Source organism: Amaranthus tricolor, chromosome 14 (genome assembly GCF_026212465.1).
Source record: "Amaranthus tricolor cultivar Red isolate AtriRed21 chromosome 14, ASM2621246v1, whole genome shotgun sequence".
In the NCBI taxonomy this organism is placed as follows: Eukaryota; Viridiplantae; Streptophyta; class Magnoliopsida; order Caryophyllales; family Amaranthaceae; genus Amaranthus; species Amaranthus tricolor.
Window position 1 is genome coordinate 13,292,945 of NC_080060.1, and position 14,480 is coordinate 13,307,424.

Genomic DNA, 14,480 nt, shown 5'->3' on the forward strand with positions numbered 1-14,480 from the left:
CCTTAGTCAATAGGTAGAATAACTCATCATCTAAGTCTTAAATCAATCCAAAATCAACTAGGGTTTCATCATCGTCAAGTCACAAGGGTTGAGTTTACCCCAACTCTAAAAACCTACTCACTACTCATTCTAATAATTAAAGACATTATTATGGATGATATATTAAAATATTAAATATTAAACAAACACAAGAACACAAATAATAAAGCTACTAAACAAAAATGATGAAAACCAATACTTAAAAATTTCAGAACCCCTCAACACTATTTCCTACTGTTCAAAAACCAAAAACAAGCAATTGAAATAGTAATGAACAGTTCAATTAAAATCTCCATCCTGCCCTCAATCTTCCCTCCTTCCTCACTCTTGCTTTGTTTCCCTCAAATCCATCCATTTTTTATGCTTTTCCCTGACCTTCAACCTCCCTCTTCCCTCCTTCCTTCTTCTAATTTGTCCTTCTCACCATGCTTTATTTTTCCTCTTATTTGTCCCTTTTCTCTTTCTCTATCACATTCCAGCTCCTTCCTCACTTCTCTTTCATTTGCAATTAACATTGACATTATGAACAAACTATCATTTTTGACGAAAGAGAAAAGTAGTGGTAGTTTCTAGAGACAATTTTGATCATGCTTTGAGATCCTTCTCTTGATCCAGTGATACTACTTAGAGACAATTAACATTGAATGATCAAACTATCTTTGTTTTTTGTATTTTTATAGTCTTGGGTTATTTGGGTTGATTTGTTTGAATTAGGTATTCCGTGGAAGTTAATATCTTGAACCACTGATTAATCATCAAAACCATTACTTTCAGGCATGTGGAGATGGAGATCTCAACTGACATAGTCATACATGTTTTGGATGTCAAAGTTCATCTACATAAGGTATATGACATGGAGAATCTTAATTTTTTCCATAGTTAAAAACCTCAAATTACACTACTAAGTACTAAACCAATTTATTATGAGAAAATCAGTATTTAATCTGTTGGTTTTATGGCCTCATCACTCCATAGGATCGGAGTTGGGTCAAATTGTGGGAAATTGCTGGAAATTGCTTGAAAAGCTTAATAATTTAATGCTGGAAATCGCTTGATCTCGTTCTTCTCCTTATGATCAAGTTAGTTTAATGCAGAAAATTGCTTGAAAAGCTTAATAATTTGGTTAACAATGTTATTCTTTTAATTATCCTTTTTTGATAATTGATATTGCTTGAAATTCTTCAATTTTTCTCTTAGCTTAATGCTTTTGTTTTGTCTATTAAAGACTTTTTTATAATTTTTTTTTATCACAAAGTAGTAAACTAGCTTCTAATTCCATCTTTTGATGTGTATTTGTGTATCTTATTTGAAAAGATAATTTTAAGTAGATTTGAATATTGATCTAAGAGGAAAGCTTAATATTTTCATGTTAATTGTTGGCTTTTACAGCCATGTGCTGTGAAGGATGACGGTCAGACTGAAGAAATTTGTAATCTTGTTGTACAAGGCTTTGCATATTGATGATTTAGTTGGGTATGTGTAACAAGTACACCTTCAGCATATGACCAACATAAGGTTGATACTGGGAACAGCATAGAGGAACAGTGTGCTGAACCTAGACCAACCCAAGTTAATGAAGCTGATGAACAAAGAGCTGAGGAACAGTTACTCACTACTATGAACAGTTACTCACTACTATGAACATACATAGTCCAGCCTTGAGAAAAGCGTACATAGTCCTGTATATAAAAGAGGAAGGATAAGGAACAGCTGGGTGTTCCCATGATAAGGAACAGCTGGGTGTTCCCAAACTCGGAAACAATAAGGAACAGTTAGGTGTTCCCAAGCACTGACAAAGAAGAGCCAGCACATTCTGATTTAAGGCTTCGGTTATAGCCGTTGAAATTTAGACGCCTCTTTCTTGTATAGTCGTTAAGAGGATGAAAGCCAAAACTATAAATAAGGCTCTCCTCCGCATTGTAAAGATACACATGTTTTAGTTTTAATTGATCAACGATTCTAGTAATCATTCAGAGAACAAAGTGTTTGTTTCTGTTTTTGTTTGCCATTTCTGTTTGTGAGGTTGAGTGTATCAAGCCTTCACAGATTCATACTTCTCCAAGATCACGTTGATCATTGAGAGAATTGTGAGGATTAAGGTCTTGCATTCCTTAGGGGAATCAGTGTCTTCTTCCAGGATAAGTAGTCATTTAAGACTGCTTAGAATTCATCTTAAATCAGCCAATTTGACTGAGAAAACCTTCCGTCCTTGATTGTCTGATTGTTGTGCGAGTGAACAAGGTAATCATAATCGATCTTCCGCTGCAAACTTGCTCCAGTATGCTTGTTTTTTCTCTGCTTTTTAAAGGTTAAATACATAAACATTATTGTTAGTGTTGAGTTTTAGTTGGAAATCTAAGCACGGGCCTTTGTGTTGTTTGACATTTGAATGAAAGTATTAGTCTAGAACATTTACGTAACTTGAGACTGAAGCAAGTTTTCTTAAAATGTTAGTTTGCAACTCTACAATTTCGAATGAAGTAATGTGTTTTTATTTGGTTTGACTTATACATGATCTCAATCCTCCATTTCTTCTTCGACATAACTAAAATAATAAGTGTCCCTATCAAACCCCATCAAAGTCCTTTCTGTTTAAAAGCCCGCAGACAAATAGTTAGGATTGTGACTTCATCGAAATCCCACTTTCTACGATCACGATTTCATCTCAACTTTCTTTCTCATTACTCCAAAAGTCTCACATTGGCTTCTAGGTAAGACAAATTTCCCACATTTTGATCCTTTTCGCTTTCTTATTGAATTTTTAAATATTTTATGTTAAGATTTTGATGTAGTTCGAATCTGACATTTTTATATTATATAAATGTTAATTTTTATGATTATAAATTATGAAGTTTGCATCTTTTATTGTTAATTTATTAGATAAATGCTATTTTGATGATTATCTGGTTGAATCTTGAGTCTTTATATATTGGGTAAGTGTAATTTTTTGATGACCACAACTGATAAAGTTTGCAACTTGTATTCTACAATTTACTGGATATCTTCTGTTTTGATGATTATTAGTTTATGAATCTTGACTTATCATATATTGATTAAGTGTTGTAATTTTGATGATTATAACTGATAAAGCTTGCATGTAGCAGTGTGATTAATTGTGAGATGTATCATGTAATGTTGGATATGCAAGAACGATATGGTGAAGATCAATGAGCATTATATAAAATAGTGAAATGAGGTTAAATATTTGTGGGTATTCTTAGGTTGTTTGTAAAATATTGTAATAATTGTTTTATATGCTTCCATCAAAATTTGTAATAATTAAAAATTTATTAGTTATTAGTTAGAAAATTAAGAGGTGTTTTATTTATAAATGTAGTACTGTGTAAGTTTGTAGAGAACTGTGTGGGAGGGACCTTATAATTTTATTTTCTATGTTATTTTTCAATTTGAGGATATTATGTTTATTTAAATTTTTGTTGAATGATTTGCAAGGATTCATTTTGGAATATGTTGAATGCCTTTTGTTGAGAGCGAGCTCGAATCATATGATCTGCGATGTAAGGTTCCTTCTGCTTTGATTTTCATGTCATTTCGGCATCAAATTTTGAACCCTTGAGGTCAGTTTCTACTTGTGCGCGAAATCTCATGGGATTTTGGTATTTATATTGGATTTGACGCAAGTTCTATGATCGTTTTAGCTTCGCCACTACGCATCTTTCTATTTATTGGTGTAGAAGGATGGTTGTTGCTGTGAGCAAGTCTAATTTATATTGTTTAAGGTTTTAGTTTGTAAAAATTTAAAAAAAACATAAAAATTTGCATTTTGGTTGTTTTTGGTGCACCGAGACTTTGTCGATCTTTCAAAACAACATACATTGTTGTGACACCCTAGATTTAACTTGAAAAAGGAATTGATAGACTACCCATATCAACAAGGTGCATCTTCTTTTTATGGAGCCTATTTGCTAAGAACTATACAATTAAACATGCTTGGTGGGGAGCAATTTTAGGATTGATGACCTCCTGAGAAGTTCTCCTAGGCGCGTACGAGTAAGGCCAAAGTACATTGGATAGACTTGTGTTGGTTTGTGGGGCCAGTCTACAATCTCCATGAGTAGTCAACAGCGGTCCGAGGGGCCGACGTGTTACAAATGGTATCAGAGCCACCTTGCGATCGTGGCTGATTGTGTGTTAAGTGCACCTAGCGGGGGAAAAAGATCCTAAAACTACAGTCCAACGAGGATTTTGTATTCCTAAGTGGGGGTGAGTGTGATACCTCAGATTTAGCTTGAAAAAGAGATTGATAGACTACCCATATCAACAAGGCGTATCTTCTTTTTGTGGAGTCCATTTGCTAAGAACTGCACAGTTAAGCGTGCTTGTTGGGAAGCAATCTTAGGAAAGTTCACTTAGGCGCGCACGAGTGAGGCCAAAGTGCGCTAGAAAGACTTGTGTTGGTTTGTATGGTTAGTCTACAGTCTTCATGAGTAGTCACCAGCGGTCTGAGGGGCCGTGGTGTTGTGGCTGATTGTGTGTTCAGTGCACTTAGCGAGGAAAAGATCCTGAAATTACAGTCCAACAAGGATGTTGTATTCCTAAGTGTCTTGAAGGAATCTTGTGGGATATCATTGATCAGAGAGCGCTAAGGGGATGTGAGCCAAACATCATGAGAGTCAGCACAATCAGAAGGGCATGGCAAAGGGATTCAACGGTTTCATCACATGGAGTACACAAGTCAGATGAATGCACATGTCTTCTAAAATTGACAGCATTTACTGAGAGTAAATCTTTATAGGCACGCTATAGAAAATAGTGCATCTTTGGAGGACCCTGAACATTCCACACTATACACCACAACTTGTTACCATCCTCAGCAGAGCTAAAAGACCCCAACTTAACAAGACAATAACCAGACTTAACAGAATCGCTGCCATTTTTAGTCAAGCCCCAGAACATAGTATCTTCAATGGCAAAATGAACAAGGGGTATGGAGAGGATTGCAGCTTGAGTATCTTGGTCAAACACATCATTTAACTTCTCTAGTTTCCATGAATATGTAGCATTGTCAATAAACTCACTAACTCTACAATCTGAGTCATTTATCTCTTCTGGCCCATATTGAAAAACCATTCCCCACCCTCTAGCCAAGACCTTCAATAAGGAGGGACTTCTTACGCCACATACTCCTTCAAGAAAAACTAGAAACAACCCCTTTTATCCTCCAGAATAGTTTCATGCTTAAAACATCGTGCTTTAAGAACAATGCCCAGCAGGGACATAGGATGCTTAACCAACTGCCATATTTGTTTGGCTAAAAGCGCTTGGTTGAAGCATTAAAGATCTTGGAAGCCCTTTCCCTCTTGCTTCTTTGGGATACATAGGTTTGCCCAATTATGCAAGTGTGTTTTTCGGATATATCTAGAGGAACCCTACCAAAATTTAGCCATCATAGAATGAATATCATTTAGGAGTCCATCCGGGATGCGAAATATACTCATCATATATGTCGGGATAGCCTAAACCACCGCTTTAATCAGAACCTCTTTACTAGCTCGAGAAAGCAAGCGCTCCTTTCATCCTTGGATTTTCTTCTAAGTTCTTTCTTTTAAGCATGAAAAGATAGTCTTCTTTGACCTACTCAACTGTTATATATTGCAATTTATGTATAGTAAAAAATATAATTAAGTGATATTTTGTTTAAATCGTCAAAATGCATACTTTAATAATATTAACTTTTATAATTTATAATTCAATCTATAAATTATAAAAATCATACATCATATAGCGTAAAACTTTAACTTTATCAAGTATAATGAACTAAAGGAAAGCATTCCTCCAATTGTAAATGCCTGCTGATATGACAGAAAAGCTATATTTTGTTTTGAGAAAGAGAGATAAACAAACTCTTTGATAATTTTGTTTTTACCGGTAAAATGACCAAAACATTTTAAAACAAATGTCAAACTCGTGATTACAGTAATTAAGGACAGATCAGAGTACTATATGTTAAAACATCAATTTCTGTAATTTGTAGATATCTTACATAGAATTACTAAAATAATAATTTTTTGAAAATTATACATCTATTCTCTCAAATAGTATTTTTTTTAAAAAAAATTATACATCTAATAAAATTAGAAAGTATTTATTGGTGCCCCTGGAACTAAACTCTAGATTTGCTCGTAATATTGCTATTTGATACAATCTCATTCAAGGGGATCTTTAGATCAATGTGGCTTTAAAATAGAGATATATGTTTGATAGAATTAACTGTATTAGCAGAACTTACACCCGTGATGACGTCATATTCCTTTTTAACATCAAATTGAAAATAAAACTCCAAACTCTTACCATGACAGACTTTAGAATAAAATATATGGGTAGATCGAATCCCATAAATGAATAGAACAACTTTATAATATAGAGAGGATATATTTTATTTGTAACTAAAGATGAGAAAAGCAAAAATCAAGTGATTTAAGACTTTCGATCAACCTTAAAATTGATAGTAGCCCCAAACTAATAATTGTGGCTAGGGTTATTTTGAAAGAAAAAAAGGAGAGAGGAGAAAAGGGAATGAAATTATGGCTTGTCACAACCAAGAGTTTGGATTATACTTCCTTTCATCTTTGTCCTCGATTTGCCTTTTAAAATTTATTCAAGCCACTAAAAAGTTTGTATTTAGATATAATATTTTATTTCAAACTTGGGCAATGCACAAAGTAGTTAGTATAATAGTATATATATAAATATAAATTTTAAATTGAGATGCAATTACATGTCATCAGTATATAAAATTTTAATACTTCATATAAAATAGATAGAGAACTTTAGAATATATAGTATTTTTAATGAAAAAATTTGGTAGTTAATATAAGTATAATTAAAGTAGCTATACTTTTTAAGGAAAGTCCGAGAAATCTTCCAACAACGTTATCATAATGATTTTTTGTCATCCTTAAATAATTTTTGATTATCATGTATCTTTTATTTGATGAAATATTTTATAAATTAAAATTTTAATGAAATAACTTCATTAATTTTCAAATACTTAAGCATAAAAAAAATATACATTATAAGAAACTTTAATTGAAATTTTTTTTATAGCATTTATATTCAAAAATATAATACTGCAAGAAAACTATACAGAACATATTTAATTGTGATTATAAACTACTCATATATTAGAGGAATATGTTGATGTTAATTTTGGTAATAAATAATCCCCATGAAAAATTAATATGAAAATGCCATGAGGAATTTTACAGTTTTTTTATTAGATTGTATGATATGATATCATTACAGATTTTAATTATGAAATTATTAATGAAAAATTTGAAAATAATAAGGTTTTGAAAGTTATTTTGAAATCCTCAACTGTAACCAATTTAAAAACAAGGATGAAAATTAACTTAAATTCAAATTTACAATTTTTTTTTTTACCAAACACTAAATTTAAATTTTACTCCCTCCAACTCTTTTAAGTTGTCCAATTTAGTTTTGACACACTATTTAAAGCACTAATTCAATTTTAAATATCTATAATTGTGTATAATTAAAAATTATAAAAATTTGATATTGATAAAATTTACATTGAGATGAATCAAATAAGATCCCATTTAACTATATTTAATGTCTAGCTTAAAAATAAAATACAAATTAAGAGTGATCGGTGAATAGTGTTGAAAAACTAAATGAGACAATTTCAAAGAATTGGAGTATATATTTTCAAATGAAATATCATTCAGTTCCCAAAAATAATATCAGTATTGTAAATTGAGAAATTCTTTATTAAAATTGTCTTATCTTGAGACCATATAATTTTGACCGACCCAATATTAACTTAAAAAAACTGCAAAACTGTTTTAATTAACTTACTTGTTCAATTGTTTTTTTAAAAGAAATTAATTGAGCTACTTGTATTGACCTGTCTCGTATAAGGCTTGATGTTGTAAATTTATTCAAGCCACACTTAAAATTGGATAAGAGTATCTTTTTATCAGTTACTCTCCTTTGAGATGGCCGTCCGTGCAACTGGTCCAAGCCCAATAATTTTATTAAAATATTGTAACATACTAATTTTTATACTTAAAAGAACAATTTCAAGATTTAAAGGTCAATTTTAAGAGTTAAAAGGTTAATTTTAAAGTTTTTAATATCAACTTTAATATTTGAGTCACTCTATATTAAAATTGAAATGAGAATTTAATATTTTGCAATTGGTATTAAAATTGGTCTTTTAATATTGAAATGGACCTTTTAAGTCTTAACTATCAAATTTCATGACTTAAAATGTCAATTTTAAATCCTTAAAATTGTTCTTTTAAATTTTTAAATTAGTCTTAACTCTTATAAATTGACATTTTAATTTGATAGAACAAATTGGATAGTTCCCCTAATACAAGACTGTCCAGTGTCCACGTATAAAACCCACACCAGTTCATAAACAATTAATGCACCATAGCGATAGCATATTCAGCTTCACTTGCGGACAATTGTGGTAATTAAAAAATGGGTCGTCTTCAACAATCGGTTTACGCCTTCATTTCTCGAGGTAATTATTTCAAGTACCAACGGTTCCAATCTAATTGTTTTTCATTTTCATCGTTTAATTGTGTAATCATTATTGTGAATTTTGTGATTTCTCGTGATTGTATTATCTCTGTTGACTTCTCTATAGAGATTTGAGTAATTTGAGTGATTTGGGTTTTCATCTTTGACTTCTCCATAGAGATTTGAGTAATTTGGTTTCTATTTAGGTTATGTATATGATTTTATGGAAGATAATTCAAATAGTCAGTCGGATTTACATTATTATGGTTATAATTTTCACTAATTAGACTTTGGGATAGCTTGCAAAATTTATGTTTATATCTTGGAAGGAGGCTAAATTTTATTATTACTCATCATTTTGTTTTTCTATTAGCACTATGTTATCAAGTGGTTGGGGTTTGCAAATGCCGATTGTATGTAAGCCTAAGCCTATTCTTGTTAGTAAGAAATTTATAAAGTTTATTCTGAAATTAGTTTTAGATTTTTTCTGTAAAATGGATATTTCATGAATGATGAACCTACCGAATTCTTTTGGGGAAAATAGCCAAATGGGAGAGTTTTGAGAAAAGAGGAAAAATAGTAAATGGATGTTGATGATAATAATATAGTAAATGACTAGTTAAATTATTTGACCGACATTCCTGTTACACTCATTTGTTTCCTTGTATATTTGTTTATCTTTACATTTTATCTTCCACATATTCCATTTTTCATTCTTTTTGTTACAAGTTACAACATTCTCTCCCTCAAATTCTCTCCCTCTACAAATCTAGAATAACAAGGACAAACAAGAAATTGATGAATAATATGTCAAATGAATAAATTAACGATCCGTTTGGTTGTTGCTGCTAAATGGTGGTAATGGAAATGAGTTATAGTGTAAATTTTTATGAAATGTACTAAGTCGTTCCTATGATGATGAAACATCGATAAAAAAGCTTCTTTTTTTTTATATACAAATTTTCATTAACACTTATTACCACCTCTCCACATAGTAATGCACTAGTATAAATTTTGTGATGAAAATGAGATGATTAAATGGGATAAGTATGACCATCAAACTTGACAAGAGATTGCCAAACAGATGGTGGTAGTATGAGAGGTGACAGGGATAAAATCAGAATTTGTACGCAATGCAAAAAAATATCCCAACATTTTGTTGAGTTTAATTTCATTTAATTTTTCTTAAACGATATTTATGATAGTACTAATAAAAAATATCAGAATATGGGATGGGGAGGGACCTGATATTCCTCTTATGGACACGATGCGTAGTTGGGATTTTGTCCTTATTTTTTTCAAATTTGTGATGTGGACTTGTTTGGATCCGATGATTTAGAATTGGATTTCTTGATTTGTCTATACATTAATGTGATGAGATTTTGCACCATGTATGACCCAAGATTAGGCCAAACTTGGTTGTTTTGCGGAAGATTACAAAGGCCCTTCAAGAACCACTATTAGGAACAAGGATATGATCAAGCAATGTTGATCTTGGACAAGACACACTTGGCTTCAATCACCAAAACGCTCTCGTCCTCCAACCTCACCAATGCTTCACTCACATAGGCTAGATGGAATCGCTATGGCTTCTCTCTTTGCTTCACTCACAAAGGGAGAATCCTAGGTTAGGAAAAGCATCCTGCGATTCCCCTTGAAAGAGAACACCCCTTTCTAGAATTCTAATTTCTTAGAATGTTATTATTAATCATCAAAAAGCTTCTATTACAATGTGTGTATGCTTCCTTATACAGGCAAGCATCAAAGACTAAGCACATGTACATCACATGGCTTTTAATACAATATAGACATGTGACTAATTAAAACTCGCATGCTTCTAACTCCTAACAACCTAGAGTCTATTTTACAATTTCAAAATAAAGAACAACTACTATTATTATTTCTCATGCTGCTACTACACTGATACGCACACTTCTGTTTAGGCGTGGACATCAGCACCTGTTGCTGCTCTATTCTATGGGATCCACCTGCCCATTGCCCTTGGTGAACCTGTTCTGATATACATCTCCCAAGGCTCACAATCAGTACATTACTCCACTAGTTTGATGAACCTGATGGGTATGCACACATTCTGTCAAGAACCGTAGTAACTCAAGAACTCCATTTGTATCTTCAACCCATTGTAAGAGCTACCAAGACTTGAACCACACATGGTTCAGGTTCTCCCTTCTTTTCTTTGGTGATAAATGATTATGACATAACTGCGCAACATGTAAAGTAGAAGTCATTGTTTGTTCTAAATATGCTAGATATACTAATATTAGACTCTTGTTTCTCTTGTATAATATTATACTCATCATTGAAATTCATTGCTTGTCTGCATTCTTGTGGTTGCTGTCAAGCATTCATTATTATATTGCATTCTTGTGGTTGCTGTCAGTTATTAGTGTATTTGAAGATTAGAGGATTAGAGGAGTAAATCAGGGGGAAAGGGGTGGCGTTTACCTGCCTTTGTGAAAAGGGAAAGAAGTGGAGGATTAGAGGAGTAAGCTGAAGAAGTAAAGCAGTTTGAAGATGAAAAATCTGATTTTGGCCCATCATTTACTTGAGCATTAGTGTGTGCGTCATTCTTATTTAATGGCTCCCGTTTTACATGGATTCGACCACACGAACCGAACATTTGGGATTTGTACAGCGTCATGGTCTGTCAATTGTTTCTGTTAAGAGTTTAATGATAGCATATAGGACTTGATACAATCTGAAGCTGTTTCATAGAGGTGAAATACTAGCATGTATTTTTTGTGTTGCATATTTTTGGTAGATTCATCCCACTTAACCCCTTTTTTCCTGTTTTCTTTGTCAATGGTGCTTAACATATTTTTTTCTGCACACTTTTATGAAACTTAGTTGTTGGTACTTTTTACTTTCTTCTATTAAATTACAAAGTTACAATGTTTTATAAGATGTATAAGAATAATTAATTAGTAACCGTACTTTCTAAGTGGAGATTTTCTATTGTAAATGTTTAATAAGACTAAAGCATAAATAATTATACTACTGTATCACCAGTGATTCTTATCTTCTTTTGTTACTGTGCTCATTGAATTGGAATTAGCTGTCAAGTCCAATTATATAGTATCAGGTGTACACTAATTAAGCTGTTTATATTATTTGGCGAAACTATGAACTTCCATTAACTTTTGAATCTGTTCCCAGGTATAAAGAAAGAGTGATGGAAAATATACCACTGGAGATCATCTTGTACGGCGTACTCCCAAGATTGCCTGCTAAATCTCTAAAGTGCTTCAACTGCGTTTCCAAACCATGGCTAGCCTTGATATCTAGCAATGAGTTCATCAACGATCATCTCCACTATACTCTTGCATCAAACACAAATCACCTTCTAATTCTCACCGGAAATGACACTTGCCTCTACTCATGCAACTTGGATTTTCCAAAAGGCGGTACTGTCAAGTTGCCGAGCTTTGGTATTGAGCCCTCGGTTGTTGGATCTTGTAATGGCTTGCTTTGCATTCAAAGTTATAGGCCTTATTGTCTTGTTTTGCTTAATCCGTCAACTGGAAGCTACCGGGAACTTCCCTCTTTGCTTCCATCTAGAAGATGTTCTGCTATGAATTTTGGGTTTGGGTTTGATAGTAAAAATGATGATTATAAAGTGGTCAGAATAGTAGACCGTTATTCTTCCTTGGGGTTCCTTGGTTACCATATGGATAGAATAGTTCATGTTTATAGCTTGAAGAAAAATTCCTGGGAAGTAATTGAGTGGACATCACCTGAATGTTCAATGGGACCCTCCCGTGAAAATGGTGCCCTTGTAAACAACCATCTTCTTCATTGGAAGTTTTGGTGTTTATTGGAAAGTAAGTATCGGATACGTTGCTTTGACCTCTGTGAAAAACAATGGATCAATGATGTCCCTTTGCCGGACTGTATGGAAATGGGTTTTAACACTTATTCTGATCAGAATAGCAATACACAAGATAGACTGCTAGATCTTTGGGTTTTCGATGGACGTTTGTATTTGTCGATCAAAAATCAAAAGCAATCGGCTGTTGATATATGGGTCATGAATGAGTATGGTATAAAAGATTCTTGGGTTAAGCTGTTTGAAATATCAGATCCAAGGGTGTTCGAATCAACACGAGTTTCACTCATTGCTTATCAAAGCATTAAGCGTCAGATTTTGCTTAGGATAGTGTATAAAGCTGAGCATAAGATTTTGTGGTACGATATTGAGAGTGAAACAGTGGAGATTGCTGTAATCGGTGGTCTCAATGATAGCCTTTGGGTTGATGTATGTAAAGGCACCCTTCTTGATGTTCCTGGTGGTTCAAAAATTGGAACAACAAAACAAATGGCTTAGACTGAAGGTATGCAGATTCAATTGTTTACACGGCATACTGATTAGTTGGTTGTTTACCTTATTTACCTATCCATGTTTGATTTGCATATGTTTTCAATTTCGTCCTCTTGATGACATTGAGCTTATGAAAGTTGTTTTTATTACTTGATCTTAAAAAATCTCGGTTAATTTGTTCAGATGTCTTAAACCAGGATGCTATGAAGTTATTATCATGCTGTGATGGTTCTTGAATGGCAACCATGCTGAACAGTTCTTCTCTTTGCATCAGTCATTTAGGTACCCATCCACACTAAGTCGCTCATTGAGATATCGACAACTTCTTAAATTTTCAGAAACTATGTATAGAATAAGATCATTATCTGCATTTTGCAAGATGAATCGCGACTCGATTCCATAAGGTTTGAGAAAGTATTACTCCATGTTCATGATATTTGATTAAAAGGGTTGATGTATATTGCTGGGTTCCTTAATGTAAGTGTATACACTATACATGATAATATTTATCAGCTACAGGAACAGTACATATTGCCAGGCTGCTATTTTAGTTTGAATGCCATGAATATAACTTGCATTATTTTTTTAATTATCAATATTTTGCTATTTTCCCCTTTTCAATTTGTTTTGTGTTGTGAAAACACTATTTTGAAGATCGTGCTAATCACGAAAAATTTCTCGATATGAAATGTTCTGCAATGTATAAGTTATTGTTAGGTTTTAACTTTTAATGTATTTGATACGTTAACTGTTATTGAATTTTATGTTGATATACCTGTTCAATTTAGATTGAAGAGTGTTTGTTAATATTTAAAATTAACAATTATAATTAGGAAAATGATATATATAATCCTAAGAGTTGTATATAAGAAAGAGTCTTATTTATTTATGTAATTAAAAAGTATTTTTGCTTTAAAAATATAAGAATTTAATTATACTTTATTAGTTTGGCATTTATTCTTTCGTGGGAAGTTAAAATAATTATATAAAATATTTATTGTTTTCCTTTTTTTAGTTTAGATTTTCTTAAAAAGTTAAAATTATTGATAATAAAGATAATTTGTTAATTTAGTTTGGCATTTATTCTTTCTTGGGAAATTAAAATAATTATATAAAATATTTATTGTTTTTCTTTTTCTAGTTTAGATTTTCTTAAAAAAGTTAAAATTATTGATAATAAAGATAATTTGTTAATTTTTTATGTAGAACCCTAAACATTACCTTTATAATAATCAGCCTATCTTATATGAGACCGTCTCACGGTGATACAAGCTTAAAACAAAAAAGCTATAAGCTAAAAGTTTTTTTAATTGGGCTATTTAACACAGGTATAAAACATGTCTCACTGTGAAACCGTGTCATGCAAGAATTTGTGTATCATTATTATATTTTGAAATTTAGTGAGGAAAAAAAATAGTGTGATGGCACATCCAATGTCGTTTGTTGGTGTGCATTGTTTGGTGATAAAACTTTTCTCAAATAATGAATAGTTTATGGGGGCTAAAGTTACGAAATCAAAACATATGATCTTGCTTTAGGCAATCTAGTGGAGTACATATAAATATTAAGGAGATTTATTAATTGGATG

General features: G+C 32.2%; 1 protein-coding gene and 1 long non-coding RNA gene across 6 annotated transcripts; both read left to right on the forward strand.

Annotated features, from left to right (window-relative positions):
* The first annotated feature begins 239 nt into the window (after positions 1-239).
* LOC130799694 (uncharacterized) lies at positions 240-2,021 on the forward strand. The gene is made up of 2 exons (XR_009039321.1): positions 240-883; positions 1,429-2,021. It is a non-coding gene; the product is annotated as an uncharacterized LOC130799694 (long non-coding RNA).
* Positions 2,022-8,398: 6,377 nt separating this feature from the next.
* LOC130799779 (F-box protein CPR1-like) lies at positions 8,399-13,481 on the forward strand. Of its 5 annotated transcripts, none has more exons than XM_057663010.1 (4): positions 8,399-8,554; positions 10,497-10,696; positions 11,731-12,905; positions 13,076-13,481. In XM_057663010.1, exon 3 carries the CDS (start codon positions 11,747-11,749, stop codon positions 12,896-12,898), a length of 1,152 nt encoding a protein of 383 aa, XP_057518993.1. In that variant the 5' UTR covers positions 8,399-8,554; positions 10,497-10,696; positions 11,731-11,746; the 3' UTR covers positions 12,899-12,905; positions 13,076-13,481. The 5 variants fall into 5 exon arrangements, with proteins under 5 accessions (XP_057518993.1, XP_057518995.1, XP_057518994.1 ...); XM_057663012.1 differs by having other exon boundaries at positions 13,090-13,481; XM_057663013.1 differs by having other exon boundaries at positions 8,413-8,554; positions 10,497-10,632.
* The last annotated feature ends 999 nt before the right edge of the window (positions 13,482-14,480 follow it).